The following is an 18,019-nucleotide window of genomic DNA, read 5'->3' on the forward strand; positions in this document are numbered from 1 at the left end:
ATATATTGCTTTTGGTAGGATGGTCATTTTCACAATATTAATTCTTCCAATCCATGAACATAGGAGGTTCTTCCATCTCCTGGTGTCTTCCTCAATCTCTTTCTTTAATGATTTAGAATTTTTATTTTAGAGATCTTTGGTGTCTTTGGTCAGATTTATTCCAAGATACTTTATTCTTTTTGCAGCAGTTGTGAATGGGAGCATTCCCCTGTATTCTTTCTCAGATTGTTTGTTATTGGTATGTAGAAAGGATACTGATTTTTGTAGATTTATTTTATAACCTGCCACCATACTGAAAGTGTTGATTAGTTCTAGGAGTTTTGTGGTGGAATGTTTGGGATCTCTTAGGTATAATATCATATCATCTGCAAAAAAGTGATGGTTTGACCTCTTCTTTTCCAATTAGTACTCCTTTAATTTCCTTCTCCTGTCTTATTGCCCTAGCAAGAGTTTCAAGCACTATGTTGAAAAGGAGTGGAGATAGTGGACATCCTTGTCTGGTTCCTGATTTTAATGGGAATGCTTCCAGTTTTTCTCCATTTAGAATGATGTTGGCTGTGGGTTTGTTATATATGGCTTTAATTATGTTGAGGTATGTTCCCTCCAGTCCAATTCCTTCTAGGACTTTGAACATAAATGCATGCTGAATTTTGTTAAAAACATTTCTGCATCTATTGAGATGACCATGTGGTTTTTGTCTTTGAGTCCATTTATGTGATTAATGATATTTATTGACTTGTGTATATTGAACCATCCCTGCATCTCTGGAATAAAGCCTACTTGATCATGGCGAATATCTTTTTGATGTATATCTGAGTGTGGTTTGCAAGTATTTAGTTGAGAATTTTTGCATTTATGTTCATTAAGGATATGGGTCTGTAGTTTCTTTTTGGTTGTTTCTTTACACAATTTGGGTATTAGAGTGATGCAGGCTTCATAGAAGGAATTTGGGAGTTCTCCCTCTGTTTCTATCTTTTTGAATAATTTAAGTAATATTGGTTGGATGTCTTCTTTAAATGTCTGATAGAATTCTACTGTAAATGCATCTGGGCCTGGGCTTTTTTCAGTTGGGAGGCTTTATATTACTGTTTCGATTTCCTTATATGTTATGGGCCTATTTAAACTGTTGACCTCTTCTTGGTTTAACTTTGGTGGTTCCCATGATTTTAGATATCCATCCATTTCTTTTAGATTTTCAAATTTAGTAGCACATAGGTTTTTAAAAAAAAAAAATTTTTTTTTTGGTCTTTTTGAGACAGGTCTCCCTGTAGCCCCAGCTGTCCTGGATTCACTATGGAGACCAGGCTGGCCTTGAACTCACAGAGATCTGCCTGCCTTTACCTCCTGAGTGCTGGGATTAAAGGCATGCACCACCAAGCCCGGCAAAATATTTTATTTTATTATTTTTTCATTTTGTTTTATGTGTATGCATGTATTGCCTGCATGTAGGTAAGTGCACCCGTGTCATGCAATGCCCACAGAGGACAGAAGAGGGTTTCCAATCCCCTGGTACTGGAGTTACGGACAGTTGTTAGCTGCTGTGTGGGTGTTGGGATTCAAACCCGCGTCTTCTACAAGAACAACCAGTGTTCTTAACCACTGAGCCATTTCTCCAGCCCAGCATATAGGTTTTTAAAATATCCCCTTATAATGATCTGGATCTTTTGGGTGTCTGTTGCAATGTTTCCCCTTTGATCTCTGATTTTGTTGATTTGGATTTACTCTTTCTTTCTTTTGGTTAACTGGGCTAAGGGTCTGTCTTATCTTGTTTAGCTTTTCAAAGAACCAGCTCTTGGATTCATTGATTCTTTGAAATTGTTTTGTTTCTATTTCATTAGTTTCTGCTCTGATTTTTGTTATTTCTTCCCTTCTGCTGGTTTGGATTTCATTTGTTCTTGCCTTTCCAGTGCCCCAAGTTGCAGTGTTAGGTCATTTATTTGGGCTCTTTCTAATTTTTTGTTTTTTAAATAAAATCAGCTTTTAAAAAATATTTTATTTTTATTTTATGTGTATGAGTGTATTGCCTGCATGTATGTGAGTGCATCCGGTTCATGCAGTACTGCAGAGGTCAGAAGAGGGCTTTGGATTCCCTTGGAACTGGAGTTAAGGACGGTTCGTAGCCACCATGTGGGTGCTGGATATAGAACCTGGGTCCTCCGCATGAGCAGTCAGTGCTCTTAACTGCTAAGCCATCTTCCCAGCCCCTCTTTCTAATTTTTTAAGGTAGGTACTTAGAGTTATAAACTTCACTCTTAGGACTGCTTTTAGAGTGTCTCTGAGGTTGTGTTGTATTGTCCTTTTTGTTGAATTCCAGGAATTCTTTTATTACTTTCTTAATTTCACCTTTGACTCACTCATTGTTTAGGAGTGTGTTTAATTGCCATGAGTTTGTGTAGTGACTAGGGTTTTGTCCTGTGTTCATTTTGAACTTTATTACATTGTGGTCCGATAGAATGCATGAAATTATTTCAATTTTTTTTTGTATTTGTTGAGGTTTGTTTTGTGGCCCAGTATGTGGTTACTTTTTGAAAATGTTCCATGGGGTGCTAAGTAGAAAGTGTATTCTTTGGTGTCTGGGTGGAATATTTGAAAGATGTCTGTTACATCCATGTGATGTATGGTATCATTTAATTCAGACATTTCTGTTTATTCTTTGTCCAGTTGACCTGTGTAATGGAGACACTGGGGTATTGAAGTCTCCTACTATTAATGAGTTGGGGTTAATCTGTCTTAAAGTCCTGTAGTGTTGTTTTTATGAATTTGGGTGAACCTGAGTTTGGTGCATATATGTTAAGGATTGTAATATCTTCTTGGTTAATTGTTCCTTTGATCAGAATGACGTGACCCTCTTTATCTCTTCTAATTAGTTTTACTTTGATGTCTATTTTGTCAGATATTAGAGTTGCAACCGCTGCTTGTTTCTTAGTGCCATTTGCTTGGAATATTCTTTTCTATCCTTTTACCTTAAGATATTGCCTGTCCTCAAAGGTGAGATGGTTTTCTTACAGACAGCAAAGAGATGGATTTTGTTTCTTAATCCATTCACTTAGCCTGTGTCTTTTGACTGGGGAGTTCAGTCCATTGATATTTAAGGTTATTATTGAAAGGTGTATATTGGTTCCCACCAATTTCATTGCTGTTTGTGTTCTCTGTCTAATTTTGTGTTTCCTAGATAATACCTTTATTTTCTTTTGTTGCCTCTGGGGAATAGTTTTTTCTCTCTCTATTCTATGTATTACTTCAAGTATTCTTTGAAGGGCTGGTTTTGTAGATGTGTATTCTTTCAAGCTATTCGTGTCATGGAAGATTTTTCTTTCCCCCTCAACTATAATAGACATTTTTGCTGGGTAAAGTATTCTGGGTTGGTATCTATGGTCATTTAGAACTGGAAATGCTTTTTTCTAGGCTCTTCCTGCTTTCATAGTTTGCATTGATAAGTCAACTGTAATTCTGATGGGTTTTCCTTTCTATGTGACTTGTTGTTTCTCTTTTGCAGCTTTCAGAATTTTCTCTTTGTTTTGTGCATGTAGTGTTTTTACTACGATGTGCCGTGGGGAGTTTCTTTTCTGGTCCTGTCTATTTGGTGTTCTATGTGCTTCCTGTATTTGTATGGGGATGTCTTTCCTTAATTTCAGGAAATTCTCTTATACAATCCTGTTTAGGAACTGGTCAATACCATTAACCTGAAATTCTTCTCCTTCCTCTATTCTTATGATGCGTAGATTTGATCTTTTTACGGTGTCCCACATCTCTTGCGCATTCCATTCCTGTGTTTTTTAAATAGTCCATAATTGGGGCTGGAGAGATGGCTCAGCAGTTAAGAACACTGATTGTTCTTGCAGAAGACCCAGGTTCAAATCCCAGCTCCCACATGGCAGCTAACAACTGTCCATAACTCCAGTTCAGGGGATCCGACAGCCTCTTCTGTCCTCCGCGAGCATTGCATGACACAGATGCACTTACCTACATGCAGGCAATACATGCATACATATAAAATAAAAATAATAAAATATTAAAAAAAATTTTCCATAATCTTTGCTTTAGTGGTCCAGTTCTTCAACTTTATCCTCCAGTGTTGATATTCTGTGTTCCAGTTCATTCATTCTAGTGGTGAGGCTTTCCCCTGTTGTTTCATTTTTGCCTGAGTTTTCTTCAGTGTTTCTATCTCTTCTCTGAATTCATTCAGAAGTTTATCCCTATCTTCTTCTAGTTCTTTGATTTGTTGTTAGTATGTTCTTTAAATTCATTGAACTCCTTGATCATGTTTATGATTGTTCTTTTTTTTTGGTCTTTTTGAGACAGGGTCTCCTTGTAGCCCCAGCTGTCCTGGAGCTTACTGTGTAGACCAGGCTGGGCTCGAACTCACAAAGATCCACCTGTCTCTGCCTACCAAGTGCTGGGTTTAAAGGTGTGCACCACCACACCCGGCATGATTGTTCTTTTAAATTTACTGTTCTGGGTTATCTCTAGGGGGTTCTCCTTATAGAGAGAACTGTTGGAATTTGGTTGGACATAGTGTTTTGGTTTCCATTTTATTATTCTTTCATTGTGGTTTTGGCATGTGAATTTCTTTTGTTGTTCATGATTCTGACATGAGAATTAAATTGAAGTATGCATCTGTTTATTTTATCGGGGTGACTAGGTCCTTTCCTTATTGGTTATGTAAAGCTGGTTGGTACAGGTTTCAGGTTCTCTCAGGTTTTATTTTGGAGGGAACTGATGGCTTCAGATCAGCTATTCAGGGTATCCACAGAGGCCCAAGTCAGGTTCCAGTCAGGCATACTCAGGCTTCCTTCTGAGGTTTGAACACTATTAGCAGGAACTCAGAGAAAACTTGGGTAATTCCCTAAGGGAGGGGCCGAATTTGGGACTCTCATTTGGTCTGCTGTGTTCTCAGCCCCTATGCCAGAGGGAGACCAGAACCTGGCACTCTCTGTCAGTGTGCTGAGATCACAGCTGCTACACCAATGGAGGTCGGAGCCCACCATCTCAGTCTCCCATCTTCTTTTTATATTTTATATTTTATTTTATTTATTTATTTATTTATTTATTTTAATTAAAAGAAGCATTTCATTACAACAGCATTAACCAGCCCCAGCTGTCCTGGAACTCACCATGTAGATCAGGCTGGCCTTGAGCTCACAGAGATCCACCTGCCTCTGCCTCTCAAGTGCTGGGATTAATGGCATGTGCCACCATGCCTGGCCTATTTTTATTTTTTGTGTGTCTTCAGTGTATTGCCTGCATGTATGTAAGTGCATCCATGTTATGCAATACCAGCTGAGATCAGAAGAGGGTGTTGGATTCCCCTGGAACTGGGGTTACAGAGACCATTGACAGCTACCACGTGGATGCTGGGAATCAAACTTTGGTCCTCTGCAAGAGTAACCAGTGCTTTTTTTGTTTTTTGGCCTTTTTGAGACCAGATCTTCCTCTAGCCACAGCTGGCTTGGAAGTCACTATGTAAACCAGGCTGGACTTGAACTCACAGAGATCCCTCTGCCTCTGCCTCCTGAGTGTTGGGATTAAAGATGTGCACTACTACACCCAACCTTATATTTTCTTTTTTTTTTTTAAGTATTTTATTTATTTTATTTTTAGTGTGTATAAGTGTATTGCCTGCATGTGTGTAGGTGCAGTGCCTGCAGAGGTCAGAAGAAAGTGTCAGATCCCCTGGAACTGGAGTTACAGGTGGTAGCTATCATGTGGGTGTTGGGATTTGAACCTGGGTCCTCTGAAAGCTCTTTAGTGCTCTTAATTGCTGACCCATCTCTCTGCCTCCTAAATATATTTTCTTAAACAAAAAGTACATGATCCTTCCAAAAAAAATTAGCTGAAAAACTCTGAATAGCATAACAGAGTGAAAGTCACTTTGAGAATCTTTGTTAATACTGTGGTTTATTTCCTGCCCTTTTTTTTTTTTTTTTTTTTTTTTTTTTGGTATGTGCCTGTTCCCATGAACATAAGTATACATGCTTCTCAATTCCTGATGCTACCTGGCTGGAGCCCATAACAGCTGGTAAGCTCTTACTCTATCTCAGGGATCAGGAACATGTCTCCCAGTGAAAGGAAAGTTTTGGTTCCAAGATGGAGGACAGTTCAGACCTTCTTTGGAAATAGCCTAGCTCTGTCTCCAGCAGCCTTCTTTACCCTTTCACTCTACCATCCCTGTTAATCCCTCATTGCTTTCTTTCCGTACTCTTTGCCTCCTGTAGAAGCCCCTGCTGGTTTGATAAAGTAATTGGACTTAATAAAATCCAGAACCTGCCTGGCCCTTCCTTTGTTGGTACCATACCTGGTATAAGGCTGCTTTGTTACTCACAGAGATGGAATGAGATGCCCCTATAGCAAATATCCCCAGGTGGTCACAGCTGTCCATCCCAGCTCAGTAGCGCCAGACTTTTACCCTATCAGATATTTTCCAGATCAGCTTTTATTTATTTATTTATTTATTTACTTATTTACTTATTTGGTCTTTTTGAGACAGGGTCTCCCTGTAGCCCCAGCTGTCCTGGAACTCACTATGTAGACCAGGCTGGCCTTGAACTCACGGAGATCCACCTGCCTCTGCCTCCTGAGTGCTGGGATTAAAGGCGTGCGCTACCATGCCTGGCCTCCAGATCAGCTTTTTAAAAAAGTATGATAGAACAAAGTGTTTTCATTTACATATTTATTCACTTGCTCTTTGGTGAATGTTTGTATATGCAGGCTCTTTCTCAAGGCATGCCCATTGGTGTTTGTGACTGCTGATATGTGATGACAAGGCCAAAAAGGGGTTGATGAAAACCTGGAGAAGCCAGGGACTTGTAGGCAGTGTTTCTGAGCTGTACGTCCAAACCCTATGAAAGGTGGTGGGAGCTGGACTACATCTATGGAGCATAGAGGAGGGAATGTTCTGCCGAGGGGCATGATTCTGTTGTCCTGACCATGACCCATGCACTCTGTTCCTCCTCCAGTCTGTGTTTGAATCAGGGCCTTGCAGCATGGGTTCCAAGCAATATTCCAGAATCATGGGGGCCACAAAAGTTTGATGACCAAGAGGGATGCAACTGCTTAGGAGGAGAGGGAGACCTGCACTCATGTACCTAGTACTGGCCAGCAGGTGTGAGATACACAGCTGGCTCAGGGGATCCCATGACCCACTCACTACCTCAGCCTACTGCACTCTTTGTCCTCATTTTCTTGGTTTGTGGCATTTTGGGTCATTTAGACCCCCGCTGGCTAGGTGGTTTCTACAACCACAGTTCTCTGGGGCACTGGGACCCTGGGATTGACTAGTCTGTATGCCAAGGACTACATAAGTAAGGACAGGCCAGCATCTGCCGACTGCAGAGCTTTTCCTGTGCCTCCTTTCTCATGGTTGGCTCTCAATCAGGAAGAAAAGGAAAAGGAAAAGTTGCCTTGAATGAGGCTGGCCTTAGAACAAAGCTTCCAAGTTCCTAAATCTCTTGGGCTTGACAGAATTCTAGATTAGCTGCTAATTCTCATAAAACCACTTGGCAAGGACCAGGGAGTCTTCCAAAACCCCAGGGTCATTTTTGTTTCCATATCAGCCTCTTCTACACATAGAACTTAGTATGGTGGGACATTAAATCAGCGAAACCAAGCGCTCCAACCCTCAGTAACATGTTTTCTCTTTGGCAGGATGACTGTGGTTTAAAAAATATATATTTTATTATTTTTATGTGTGTATGCATATATTGCCTGCATGTAGGTAAGTGCATCCGTGTCCCGCAATGTCCATGGAGGACAGAAGAGGCTGTCGGATCTCCTGGGACTGGAGTTATGGACAGTTGTTAACTGCCATGTGGGTGCCGGGATTCAAACTTGGGTCTTCTGCAAGAACAGCCAGTGTTCTTACCCACTGAGTCATCTCTCCAGCCCCAGGATGACTGTGATTTTACTTCAGAGGCATGACTGTTATGTGAGTCTGAGGTTACCAGTGGGCACCTGATTTGGATCTTTATAGTTTTACTAAGGGAATCACCTTGTCAGCAGTGGCAGGCAACACAGCCCAGCATAGTTACCAGCAGCCTGAGTTCTCTTATGCCTTAGGGACCTCTACTCAGGTAATGCCAGATTCTTGACTGTACTGCAGAAAATAATTTCAGGTTAAGCCAGAGCAAAGCAAAATATATGAGTTTATTAAGTATTTAGACAGTCATATAGGAAAAGGAGAGCACACAGTCACAAGACATGAAAATTATGCTGCTTAAAGTATGTAAACCCGGTGACCTGAGTTCAATCCCCAGGACTCACAGTAGGAGAGAACTGTCTCTGAAAACTGTCCTCTGACCTCCATATGTATTCTGGGGCACACATATGCACACACATACTCACACATGCACATACAATAATAATAAATAAATAAATTTTTTTGATCTTTTTGAGACAGGGTCTCCCTGTAGCCCCAGCTATCCTAGAACTTACAATGTAGACCAGGCTGGCCTTGAACTCACAGAGATCTGCCTGCCTCTGCCTCCCAAGTACTGGGACTAAAGGAATGCACTACCACGCCTGGCTTAATAAAATCATTTTTTAAAGAAGAGAGTTGTGCCAGTCATAGTGGCATATACCTTTAATCCTAACTCAGGAGGCAGAGGTAGGCAGATCTCTGTGAGTTTGAGGCCAGCCCAGTCTGCATAGCAAGTTCCAGGACAGCCAGGGCTACATAGTGAGACCCTGTCACAAAAACAACAACAAAACAGAGAGAGAGAAAAAAAGTTGTTGGGCTGGAGAGACTACTCAGCGATTAAGAGTATTTGCTGCTCTTGTAGAGGACCTGGAATTAGTTCCTGGCACCTACATGGGTACTCAAGACTGTCTATAACTCTAGCTCCAAGGTACCTAATACCCTCTTCTGGGCTCCATGGGCACTGCATGCACATGGTGCACTTAACATACATTCATACACATGAAATAAAATAAATAAATCTAAAAAGAGAGAGCCATGCTTAAATAGTTTTACAATGACTATCCATATGATCCGGTGGCTTTCTAAGTACCGTGTCTTAAAGGATATAATTTATATCAAGGTTAAAACTTAAGCAAAGTTTAAATGCAAATCATAGTTTAAAAATGAAGTGAAAGTATATGATCTTACTCTTCTTTTTTTAAAAAGCATTTTATTATTTTTATTTTATGTGTATGAGTGTTATGCCTGCATGTAGGTAAGTGCACCTGTGTTGTGCAATGTTCACGGAAGACAGAAGAGGCTGTTGAATCCCCTGGAACTGGAGTTATGGATAGTTGTTAGCTGCCATGTCGGTGCTGGGATTCGAACCTGGGTCTTCTTCAAGAACAACCAGTGTTCTTAACCGCTGAGCCATCTCTCCAGACCCCGATCTTACTCTTCTTAAAGAATTTACTTTTCTAAATGAGATTTTAAGGTTGTTTTATGGTGTGTATTATATAGATTTAGAGAGGGGAATGCTACTTACTAATATTCAGGTTCTAAGTACAGTTCCCTTGTTGTTTTTAACATCTTTGTCTGCTATGCCTTCAGGAAGACATGCATCTCTGTAGGCAATTTTGTCTTTATCACCTGTGTTGAAGTTTTTTGACTCACAGTCAGCAGGAAAGGCAAACTGGATCCCAGGGTGAGAGATTCCTTTCCCTTCTCAAGTCCTCTTACTTTTTTCCTCTTTTTATCCTTCTTAACCTCACCTCATAGTTGTCAGGTGATAGATAACCTTGCATATCAGGCTGCTGCTTTTAAGTTCCAGAAGTCTTTGGTAAGGGCATGGGGGTAGGCTTGTACAGTCTAAGAAGTAGACAGGCTTTGTAGGCCTTCTAGAGTCCCATTTTTACCAAAGGAAATCATAAATAAACCCTTAGCTGTCTGATGGACAACTGCAACAGGATGAAAAGACTTGGCATCTCTGTCGCCCTCTCTGCTGCCATCACCCTTAGGTCAGGTGCTATTCAGCCTTCCTGTGGACATGCTGATCCCCTGGAGGAGCTGTCTTCTATTCTCCTACAATATCTTCTAGCAACTCTAGTACCTAGAGTTTGCAGCCTCTACTCTACCCCTTAGGCCCTTACGTATCTAAATCCTTCGGGCAAACCAGTAAAGGCCTGCTTTTCCCTTTGTTGGGGAACAGCCTGGTCTCCTCTGTGATCAGCGCCAGCTCCTTTCCACTTGAAAGCCATTAAAGTCTTGCATGTATTCCTGCACACTTGGCTTGGTCTCATTTCTATTGTTTCCATGCCAGAGGACCCTAAGTCTCCAGTAACACCATTGTCAGAATAAAATCTGAATGCTTTAGTATGGCTCTGTCGATTTCCCTGACAGGTTCACAGACTGGGTGGCTTAAAAGAGAAAATACTCCCTTGTAGTCCCAGTGACCAGAAGTCTAAGATCAAAGTATTGGCACCCTCTGAGGCATCTGGATAAAGTCCAATCTTTTTCTCTTCCTCCTCTCTTTCCTCCCTCCCTTCTATACTAGGGATGGAGCCCCAGAGCCTTGCACATGATAGACAAGTAGTCCACCACTTCCTGCCTATTTCATCAGCTGGCAGTGGCCGGTAGTCGTGGCTTGTAGGTGCCTCATTCCATCTTCTCACATGGCCTTCCCTTTTTATAAGAGGGTCATGGTGTGTTAGGGGTTACTCTTATAACCTCATTTAAGCTCTATTACCACTAAAAGACCCGATTTCTAAGTAAGGTCTTCGGTACTGGGACAAGGACTTTGACATGCATATTTGAGAGGACATAAATTCAGCATATTACAAAGACACTGTGAAGGGAAGCTTTAAAACTTTAGCCTGCTTCTTTGGGAAAGAATGGATTAGGAAGGAGGGATTATGAGCAGCAGTCCAGTGGAAGAATTCCTTTCTCCGCGTGGTCTAGAGAAGGAGCATGTATGTCTCTGTCCTCATGAGTCAGTTCATTTATTCAGTAAGTGTTCCTCCAGATACAGTGGCATTTTGGGAAGTGAGTTAGACTTGCTAGCTGATAGACGAGCTTATTCTTGAAACCTTCCTCTTCACCGAAGAAAGCTGTCAGAAATGGTTTCCTTTTAGAGAGCAGAGTCAGCCAGAAGTTGGGATCATCCTACCCCTTGCCACTCTCCCTCAGCATAAGAGTAAATTCCACCTTGGACTTTTTCTTTAAAAAGTTTTTCATTTTTATTTTTAAAATATTGCTGGGCGTGGTGGTGCACGCCTTTAATCCCAGCCCTTGGGAGGCAGAGGCAGAAGGATCTCGGTGAGTTCAAGGCCAGCCTGGTCTACATAGTGAGTTCCAGGACAGCTGGAGCTACAGGGAGACCCTGTCTCACAAAGACAAACAAAATTTTTATTTTTTATGTATGTGAGCGCTTTGCCTGCATGTATGTAAATGCACCATGTATGTGCAATGCCCGCAGAGGCCAGGGTTCCCCTGGAACTGGAATTATGGACAGATGTTAGCCATCATGTGGGAGCTGGGAATTGAACCCATTTCCTCTGGAAAATAAGTGTTTTTAACTGCTGGGCCATCTGTCCAGCCCCAAGATTTTCATTTTTCAATTGAATTTATCTTCAAAAGTTGTAAACAAGCAATAATGTGTAGTGATATATAAGGAAAAACTTAAAAGTTTCTCCACATACTTGGCATAGGTTTTTCTGGTGTTGCTCTCTAGCCACGTATGGTGTAGTGTTGATATTGTTGTCCTATGATTGTGTTTGCAGTGACAGTGCATTGGTGCCCGTCTCATCTGCCCCCTGTCCTGCATGTTCCTCAGGGCTAACATTTTTGTGGTTGCCCATGGCCTGGCATACCAGTTTATGTAGCCGTTGCATCCTGGCAGATGACTGTTAACTATAGGACTCCTTTTGCACAGTAGCCCTGACTCCACTGTGGGCAGAGTTCTGAATTCATCCATTTTGCTGTCTTTCCTGGGTTAACTGATGATACTAGAAGCCCTATACCTTCTTTCCCCCAGAGAGCCTCTGGTCTGTTAAAGACCCTTCCTTCCCTGGCTTGTATCTCCCCCTTAAACAACAACTTTCCTTATTGCAGTTCAAGTTCTGTGTTCCAGTCCTCCCCAACTTCACTCTGCCCTAGGGTGGACCTCAAATGTGGCAGGATCCTGAAAGAAAAGTACTTGGTGCTTTTTGAGAGCTTCACCTATGCCGTGGGGATGGGGTGTGTACTCATCAACCCATGTATGTGAGAAGAGGAGTATGCTATATGCGTGAGGGTGTATATATTGTAGGTATATGTATGTTTTGTGTACTTGACAGTGTACATGTGAATTCACATGCGGGCATAAGTGTTTCTCTGCCTATCTGTGTGTCTGTCCATTCCCACTAACCCTGAACTCCATCTCTTTACCCCCTACAGTGAGGGTTCCCTATTTCATTGACTTGAAAAAACCACAGGATCAAGGTTTGAATCACACCTGCAATTACTACCTCCAACCAGAGGAAGATGTAACTATTGGAGTCTGGTGAGTGTCTGTAATCAAGACAGCAGGGTAGAGAGGGGCACCAGCTACTCTGGCCCCTCTCCAGGAGGCTGGAAGGGAAGGGCTCTGCTCAGTTCAAGCAGTGCCCTTGACACTGGACTCAAATGCTGTTGCTTGTTTTTGTCTTCATCCATTCATATTGCCAAGGGAAGAGCTCAGCTAAATTTGATCCTAGTAGTGCAGGGTGAATTGGCACCAAACTCTATCCTGAGGTACAGCAAACGCTTTGTTACTTACCATATTGTTTTTAGAGTCTTATTTCCAAGGTTTAAAAAAAAAAAACAGCTAGAGACAAGTACAGATATGAACGTAACTTTTCAGAGAAGTAAATGACCAGCTACTGCCTGCAGTGCTTCTCAGAAGCCTGTGAGAGTGATGTTTACTTTTTCCATAAATTTAAGTTGGACTGAAGCCCTATGGCTTCTCTGTTTCCTTGGAATACATTTTAATGGTTTTTGTGTGTAAGTGGTTATTCCTAAACAACTGGATCAAAATTGACCAGTCTTGCAGTAGTCTTTTCTTTTTTTCTCTGAGAAGCAGCTCTGAGTTACTGTTCTTTTTTATAGCTGGGTTTATTGTTTAGTCGCCATAAAGTCTCTTTCTGCTGCCTCAGAAACCCACTGTGTATGTGAGAAGTGTGTAAATGAACACAATGAGTGGGCTCCTAGTGTGGCTGAGAGGACCTTCAGATGCTTCAATTGACGTTCGTTGTTAAAAAGAACATACAATGAGAGCTGAGATTCTTGTTTTCAAGCAGTGGGTGCTGGGAGTAGAATCGTTTTGTCTTTTTTTTTTTTTTTTTTTTTTTTTTAAATCTAGCAGTCTCTGATCCATGAGTGCTTGAAGGACTTTCAAGAACCTGAACTGCTATCCTAGAGCTGTGTAGGAGAAGAGTTGTCCCTTGTATTAGGAGCAGGGCTCTGTCTTGTTGCAGGAGGGCTTTTCTGGTAGTACTTAGGTGAAAGCACTGACAACACTTGTATAAAAATTGTCAGGTACCTAGAAGAGTTGTAGTGATTGTCACAGCCAGGCTCAAGGTGTAATGGCAGCTGTGCAGTTTGTTGCTGGGCACCAACTGCTGCCCCTGTACCATTGCAGTGACAGCAGTGCCTTGGAAAGCAGCAGACTCTGTTCACAACTGCCCTCCCCATCATCTCCTCAGAACCCCCACCACCTTCCCCAGAGGGAGGATGTAAAGGCCTGAGTGCAACCCGAGGACCATTCTTAGCTATCAGCTCAGTCTCAACTGCCCTCTGCCAACAGGTTGAAGGAGAGCACACTGGGCCTTTGTTGGAGCTCCACGTTCTTGGTAGACTAGCTTCTAGAAGCATATCAGCTCCCAGCATCTAAAACACACACACACACACGTCCATCCATCCATCCATTCATCCATACTGTATTGCATAGGCTGGCCAAGAAATCCTAGAATCTAGCAATCCTGCCACAGCCTCTCAAGCAGCTGGCATGCACCACTGCACCTGACTGTTTAGACCTTATATCCCATAGCTTGTCATTGTATAGGAGTGATAATTTAATGGCTAGAACCACCCAAAAAGAGATCCTTGTGAATAGACCAGAGAGATACATTTAAAATGAGATACTGAAGATTAGAACCCTTAGAAAATAAAGACCTGGTACTTGATTTTTAAAGGATTCATGTCATTGGTCATCAAGTATGAATTTGGTTAAGATTTCTTCTTTTTTCCCCTTTGATCTTTTTGAGACAGGGTCTCCCTGTAGCCCCAGCTGTCTTGGAATTAGCTATGTAGACCAGGCTGACGTAGAACTCACAAAGATCTACCTGCCTCTGTCTCCTGAGTGCCAGGATTAAAGGTGTGCGCCACTGTGTCCAGCTTCGCTAAGATTTCTAGGGAAAAAAAAAAACCACATTACTTTAGACCTTCCCCAGTGATTAACAGTATTCACTTTGGCCCTTATGTGTCTCTGAAGGAGGGTTTGGCCAAGTAGAGTAGTAATCTCCAGGATCCTGGCTAGGCCTGGGTCAGCCTGGCTGATGGTGAACTTGTCCATGTATCTGTGACTCTAGAATGCCAGAAGACTCTATCTAGGGAGCCTCCAGTTAATACAGGATAGAGTTCTCTCACATCCAGCTAATGGCCACCAATAAAAGATGCTTGGCCATCAAGAGGCCCTTTTGCACGCTGAAGAGATGGCTCAGTGGTTAAGAGCACTGGCTGCTCTTGCAGAGGACCTGGGTTCAATTCCCAGCACCCTCATGGCATCTATCAACCATCCATAACCCCAGTTCAAGGGATTTGATGCCTCTTCTGACCTCCACAGGCATTGCACAACACGGTGCACTTACATGCATGCAGGCAATATACTCATACACATAAAATAAGATAAAAATAATAAAAGTAGAATAAAAAGAGGTCCTTTTTCTCCCTCTGAGACTATCAGCAGCTGACCTTGCAGTTTACAGTTCCTAGTTATTTATTCTAAGGACAGGACAATGTGCCACTCACCCCTTTGTCCTCTTGTAGGTAGAAGTTCTGTTGCTCTCTGTGACTGGTGCTGTCTCCACAGACCCTCATATAGGTATCACCATGCATAAGGGGCATCAGATTGCTCTTCCCTCTGCTTCTGTCTGCAGGCACACCATCCCCTCAGTCTGGTGGAAGAATGCCCAAGGGAAGGACCAGATGTGGTATGAGGATGCGCTGGCTTCCAACCACCCCATCATTCTCTACCTTCATGGGAATGCAGGTACCAGGTAAGCCCACACAGGCAGTATGTTTTCCCCACAAAGCCTGGCTCCTTCCTGGACTGGGAATGTATTGGCTCAGACTATTGGTAATGGGCCAATGTTTGCTGACCTACTGCACCAAATGGAGCTTCTCAAGAACAAAGGAAAAATAAAGTTCTTCCCCAACTGGGGCAGTTTGCAGGTGGCAGCACTGTGTGCAGAGGACCAGTGGGTCTCATCTGTCCAGAGTACCGGCCCTGCCTCCCTAGGACACAGTGCTGAGCAGCTTAGGAAGCTGCGCCCAGCTTGGGGTGGAGGAGGGTCTCTGTCAGGGGCACTGAGCTCCTCCAGGTAGAAGAGGTTCCTTCTTTCTGCTTAGGGTCAAAAGCACTGTCAACTGGCCTGTGGTTTAGGAAGCAGGGCTTCTCAGTAAAGAGGAGGAGGTCACTCAGAGGAGGGGTGGTGATGACACTTGATGGTGGCCTCAGCACACCCTTGGGAAAAATAATGTTTCCTTTTCACTTTTCTGTGTCTGTCATCTCTGGTCTGAGGATTGACAGACAAGTCTGTCTTACTTAGAGATAGACCCAGGGTGTAGCCTAGGGCAGCTATGGGAAAAAGCAGGCACACTTTAGGAAAAGAGACAGTGAGTATTGAAAAGTGACAGGAGGGGACAGTAGGTTGAGGCCAGCCTCATCTGAGCATTCATGAACATGTTTATCCTTCTGGGCTGCCTCTGGGTGAACCTCTTCTAACAGCCTTGACACAAGCAGCATCAGCTGTCCTATGGGCCCCTGATGAAGTATACACTTTGTCCAGATGGGCCTTGCCGTTTTACCCCAGATGCTTCTCATGAGTGGGTTTAATCCCTTATCCTTCAGGATGCCTTGAGCTGGAGTTGCTCTCCCACTCAAAGATCCCATGTTCTTTTCACACAGGGTGTTGTTCAGAAAGGCCTCTGGGGTGCTTGGATGGGGGAGGAGGGAGGTACATTTTTCTAAGCAAAGTATTATTTGAAAATCCTAGAGTCCCTATTTCTGTAGCTTCTTTAGGTTGCCTGTGAGAGAGCCAGGGTGAGCTAGCAAGGAGGCAGCCCTTTACTAGCAGAGTAGAGTGTGAGGGTCACTTTGGGGTATACCTTTTATAGGCAGAAACAACAAAAACAATGTATGGGCTTTTCTGGAGGGGAAAGCAGTCCTGGGTAGATGTCTCTCATGGAGCCGTGCAGGGGGTATTATAGAAAGAGCCCAGAAGTACAGCCCACAGACTGGTCTCTTGCCAAGAGCAGAATGTTTGGCTAGTGAGTCAGATATGCTCTGCACAGTTTACTGTCTGATTTGTTGGGAACAAGCTGCAGTAGATTTCGCTTCTGCTTTTCAAAGACCAAGTGGCTATAAACAGCTCTTGTAGCATCTTTCCATAAATGACAAAACCGTAGTTGGCTGTGAATAATGCTCAGTTCTGTCAATCCTGTGGTTTTTAATAAAAGACAAAGCCTCCTTGTAACTTCAGGTCTGAAGGTAATATGGGGATGGTCAATGATTTACCACGTTTCTGTACCCCCAGAGACTGCCTATATTGCAGGTCTCTGTCTGGTCCTGTCTACATCCCATCTCTCGAAGACTTTGCCCCGTTTACTGAGACCCTTCTCTGACCTACCCCTCTCTCCGGCAGGGTCCCCTGGCTAGCTCCATCGGTCTCCAGGATCATAGCACTGAAGTCTTTTGAAGGTCCAGCATTCTGGGTTTCAGCTCCCCCACCATTCTTTTTTTCCTTTTGATGGGGAGAGTTTGGAAATTTTAGGAACGCAATCTTCTAGAGATAATTAAAAACATTTTGCACCATTTTTCTCTGGTCTTGAAACTCATTCCTTTGCAGTTTTTGTGTCTCTGATGTATTGGTTTCCCTCCTCCATCTCATTCCTGGGTCCCTACAATGCTAGTCCCACTCACCATACACCTGAAATTGTTTCAGTGCTCATTAGGAAATAGAGGGAAAATAGCTGTGAAAGATCGAGAGGAGAAGAAGAAATGCTTGGTAAGATTAGTCTGCTGGGGAGCTGACCATTCTCGCACACCATGGTGAGAGGCGAGGGTCTCCTGATGAAAGGTTTAGCAGGTAGGCACAGCACACAGACCTGTGTCTAGGAGGATGTCCCACACGCAGGGCACATATATGCGAAGGGACATAAGTGTAGCCTGAGGTACCAGCAGGTGGGAAGGAGCTTTGATGACCAGAGGATAAGGACAGGAAATAAGGGGTAAAACAGGAAGGTATTGGAGCACGTTCCCTGTTTGATATGTGCCTTTGAATCTGGTGCTATAAGTGTTCATTCCCTGCAGAAAAATTGAAATACAATAACTAAGAAATCTCCCTAAGGTGCTCCTCCCAGTACTGCTGGAGGCAAGTTTGAGGCCATTTAGGGGGACCTGAAAAGTAAGTTATGTGTCCACCATAACCCTCTCTTTGAAATAGGGCTTGGGATCCCAGACTGTTGAACGTCATCCTGCATCCCACTCAGGGACACTAACACCACTTCCTGTTTCTTTCCCCTCCATGCTGCAGAGGAGGCGACCACCGAGTGGAGCTGTACAAGGTGAGTGGCGCTGGGCCAGAGGAGCAGTGCTGTTTGCTGCAGGAGGCAGGAACAGAAGGGGTAACTCACCAGTCTGAAAAGTCTCCCTTTGTGGACATGCTGGAAGGCAGTGCCTGGTAGTTCTCCCATGGTTCTTCCTCTGCTGCCGGTGGGGTGCAGAACCAGCGCATGCACTTTGGGGATTATCTCCCAGGTGTTTGCTAGTGAGATGAAAGGCATTTGCCACCATTTCTAGTGAGGTGTTCCTCAAATGTGTAAGTGCTA

General features: G+C 43.1%; 1 protein-coding gene across 1 annotated transcript in view; it reads left to right on the forward strand.

Moving 5' to 3' along the window:
- Positions 1-18,019, forward strand: part of Abhd12 (abhydrolase domain containing 12) — a 99,755-nt gene that overhangs the window by 70,432 nt on the left and 11,304 nt on the right. Inside the window, exons 3-5 of the mRNA XM_008851176.2 lie at positions 12,329-12,434; positions 15,067-15,186; positions 17,725-17,755. Of these exons, the coding sequence (XP_008849398.1) occupies positions 12,329-12,434; positions 15,067-15,186; positions 17,725-17,755 (257 nt within the window). The remainder of the gene's footprint in view (positions 1-12,328; positions 12,435-15,066; positions 15,187-17,724; positions 17,756-18,019) is intronic.

Source organism: Nannospalax galili, unplaced genomic scaffold (genome assembly GCF_000622305.1).
Source record: "Nannospalax galili isolate Female #2095 unplaced genomic scaffold, S.galili_v1.0 scaffold1626, whole genome shotgun sequence".
NCBI lineage: Eukaryota > Metazoa > Chordata > Mammalia > Rodentia > Spalacidae > Nannospalax > Nannospalax galili.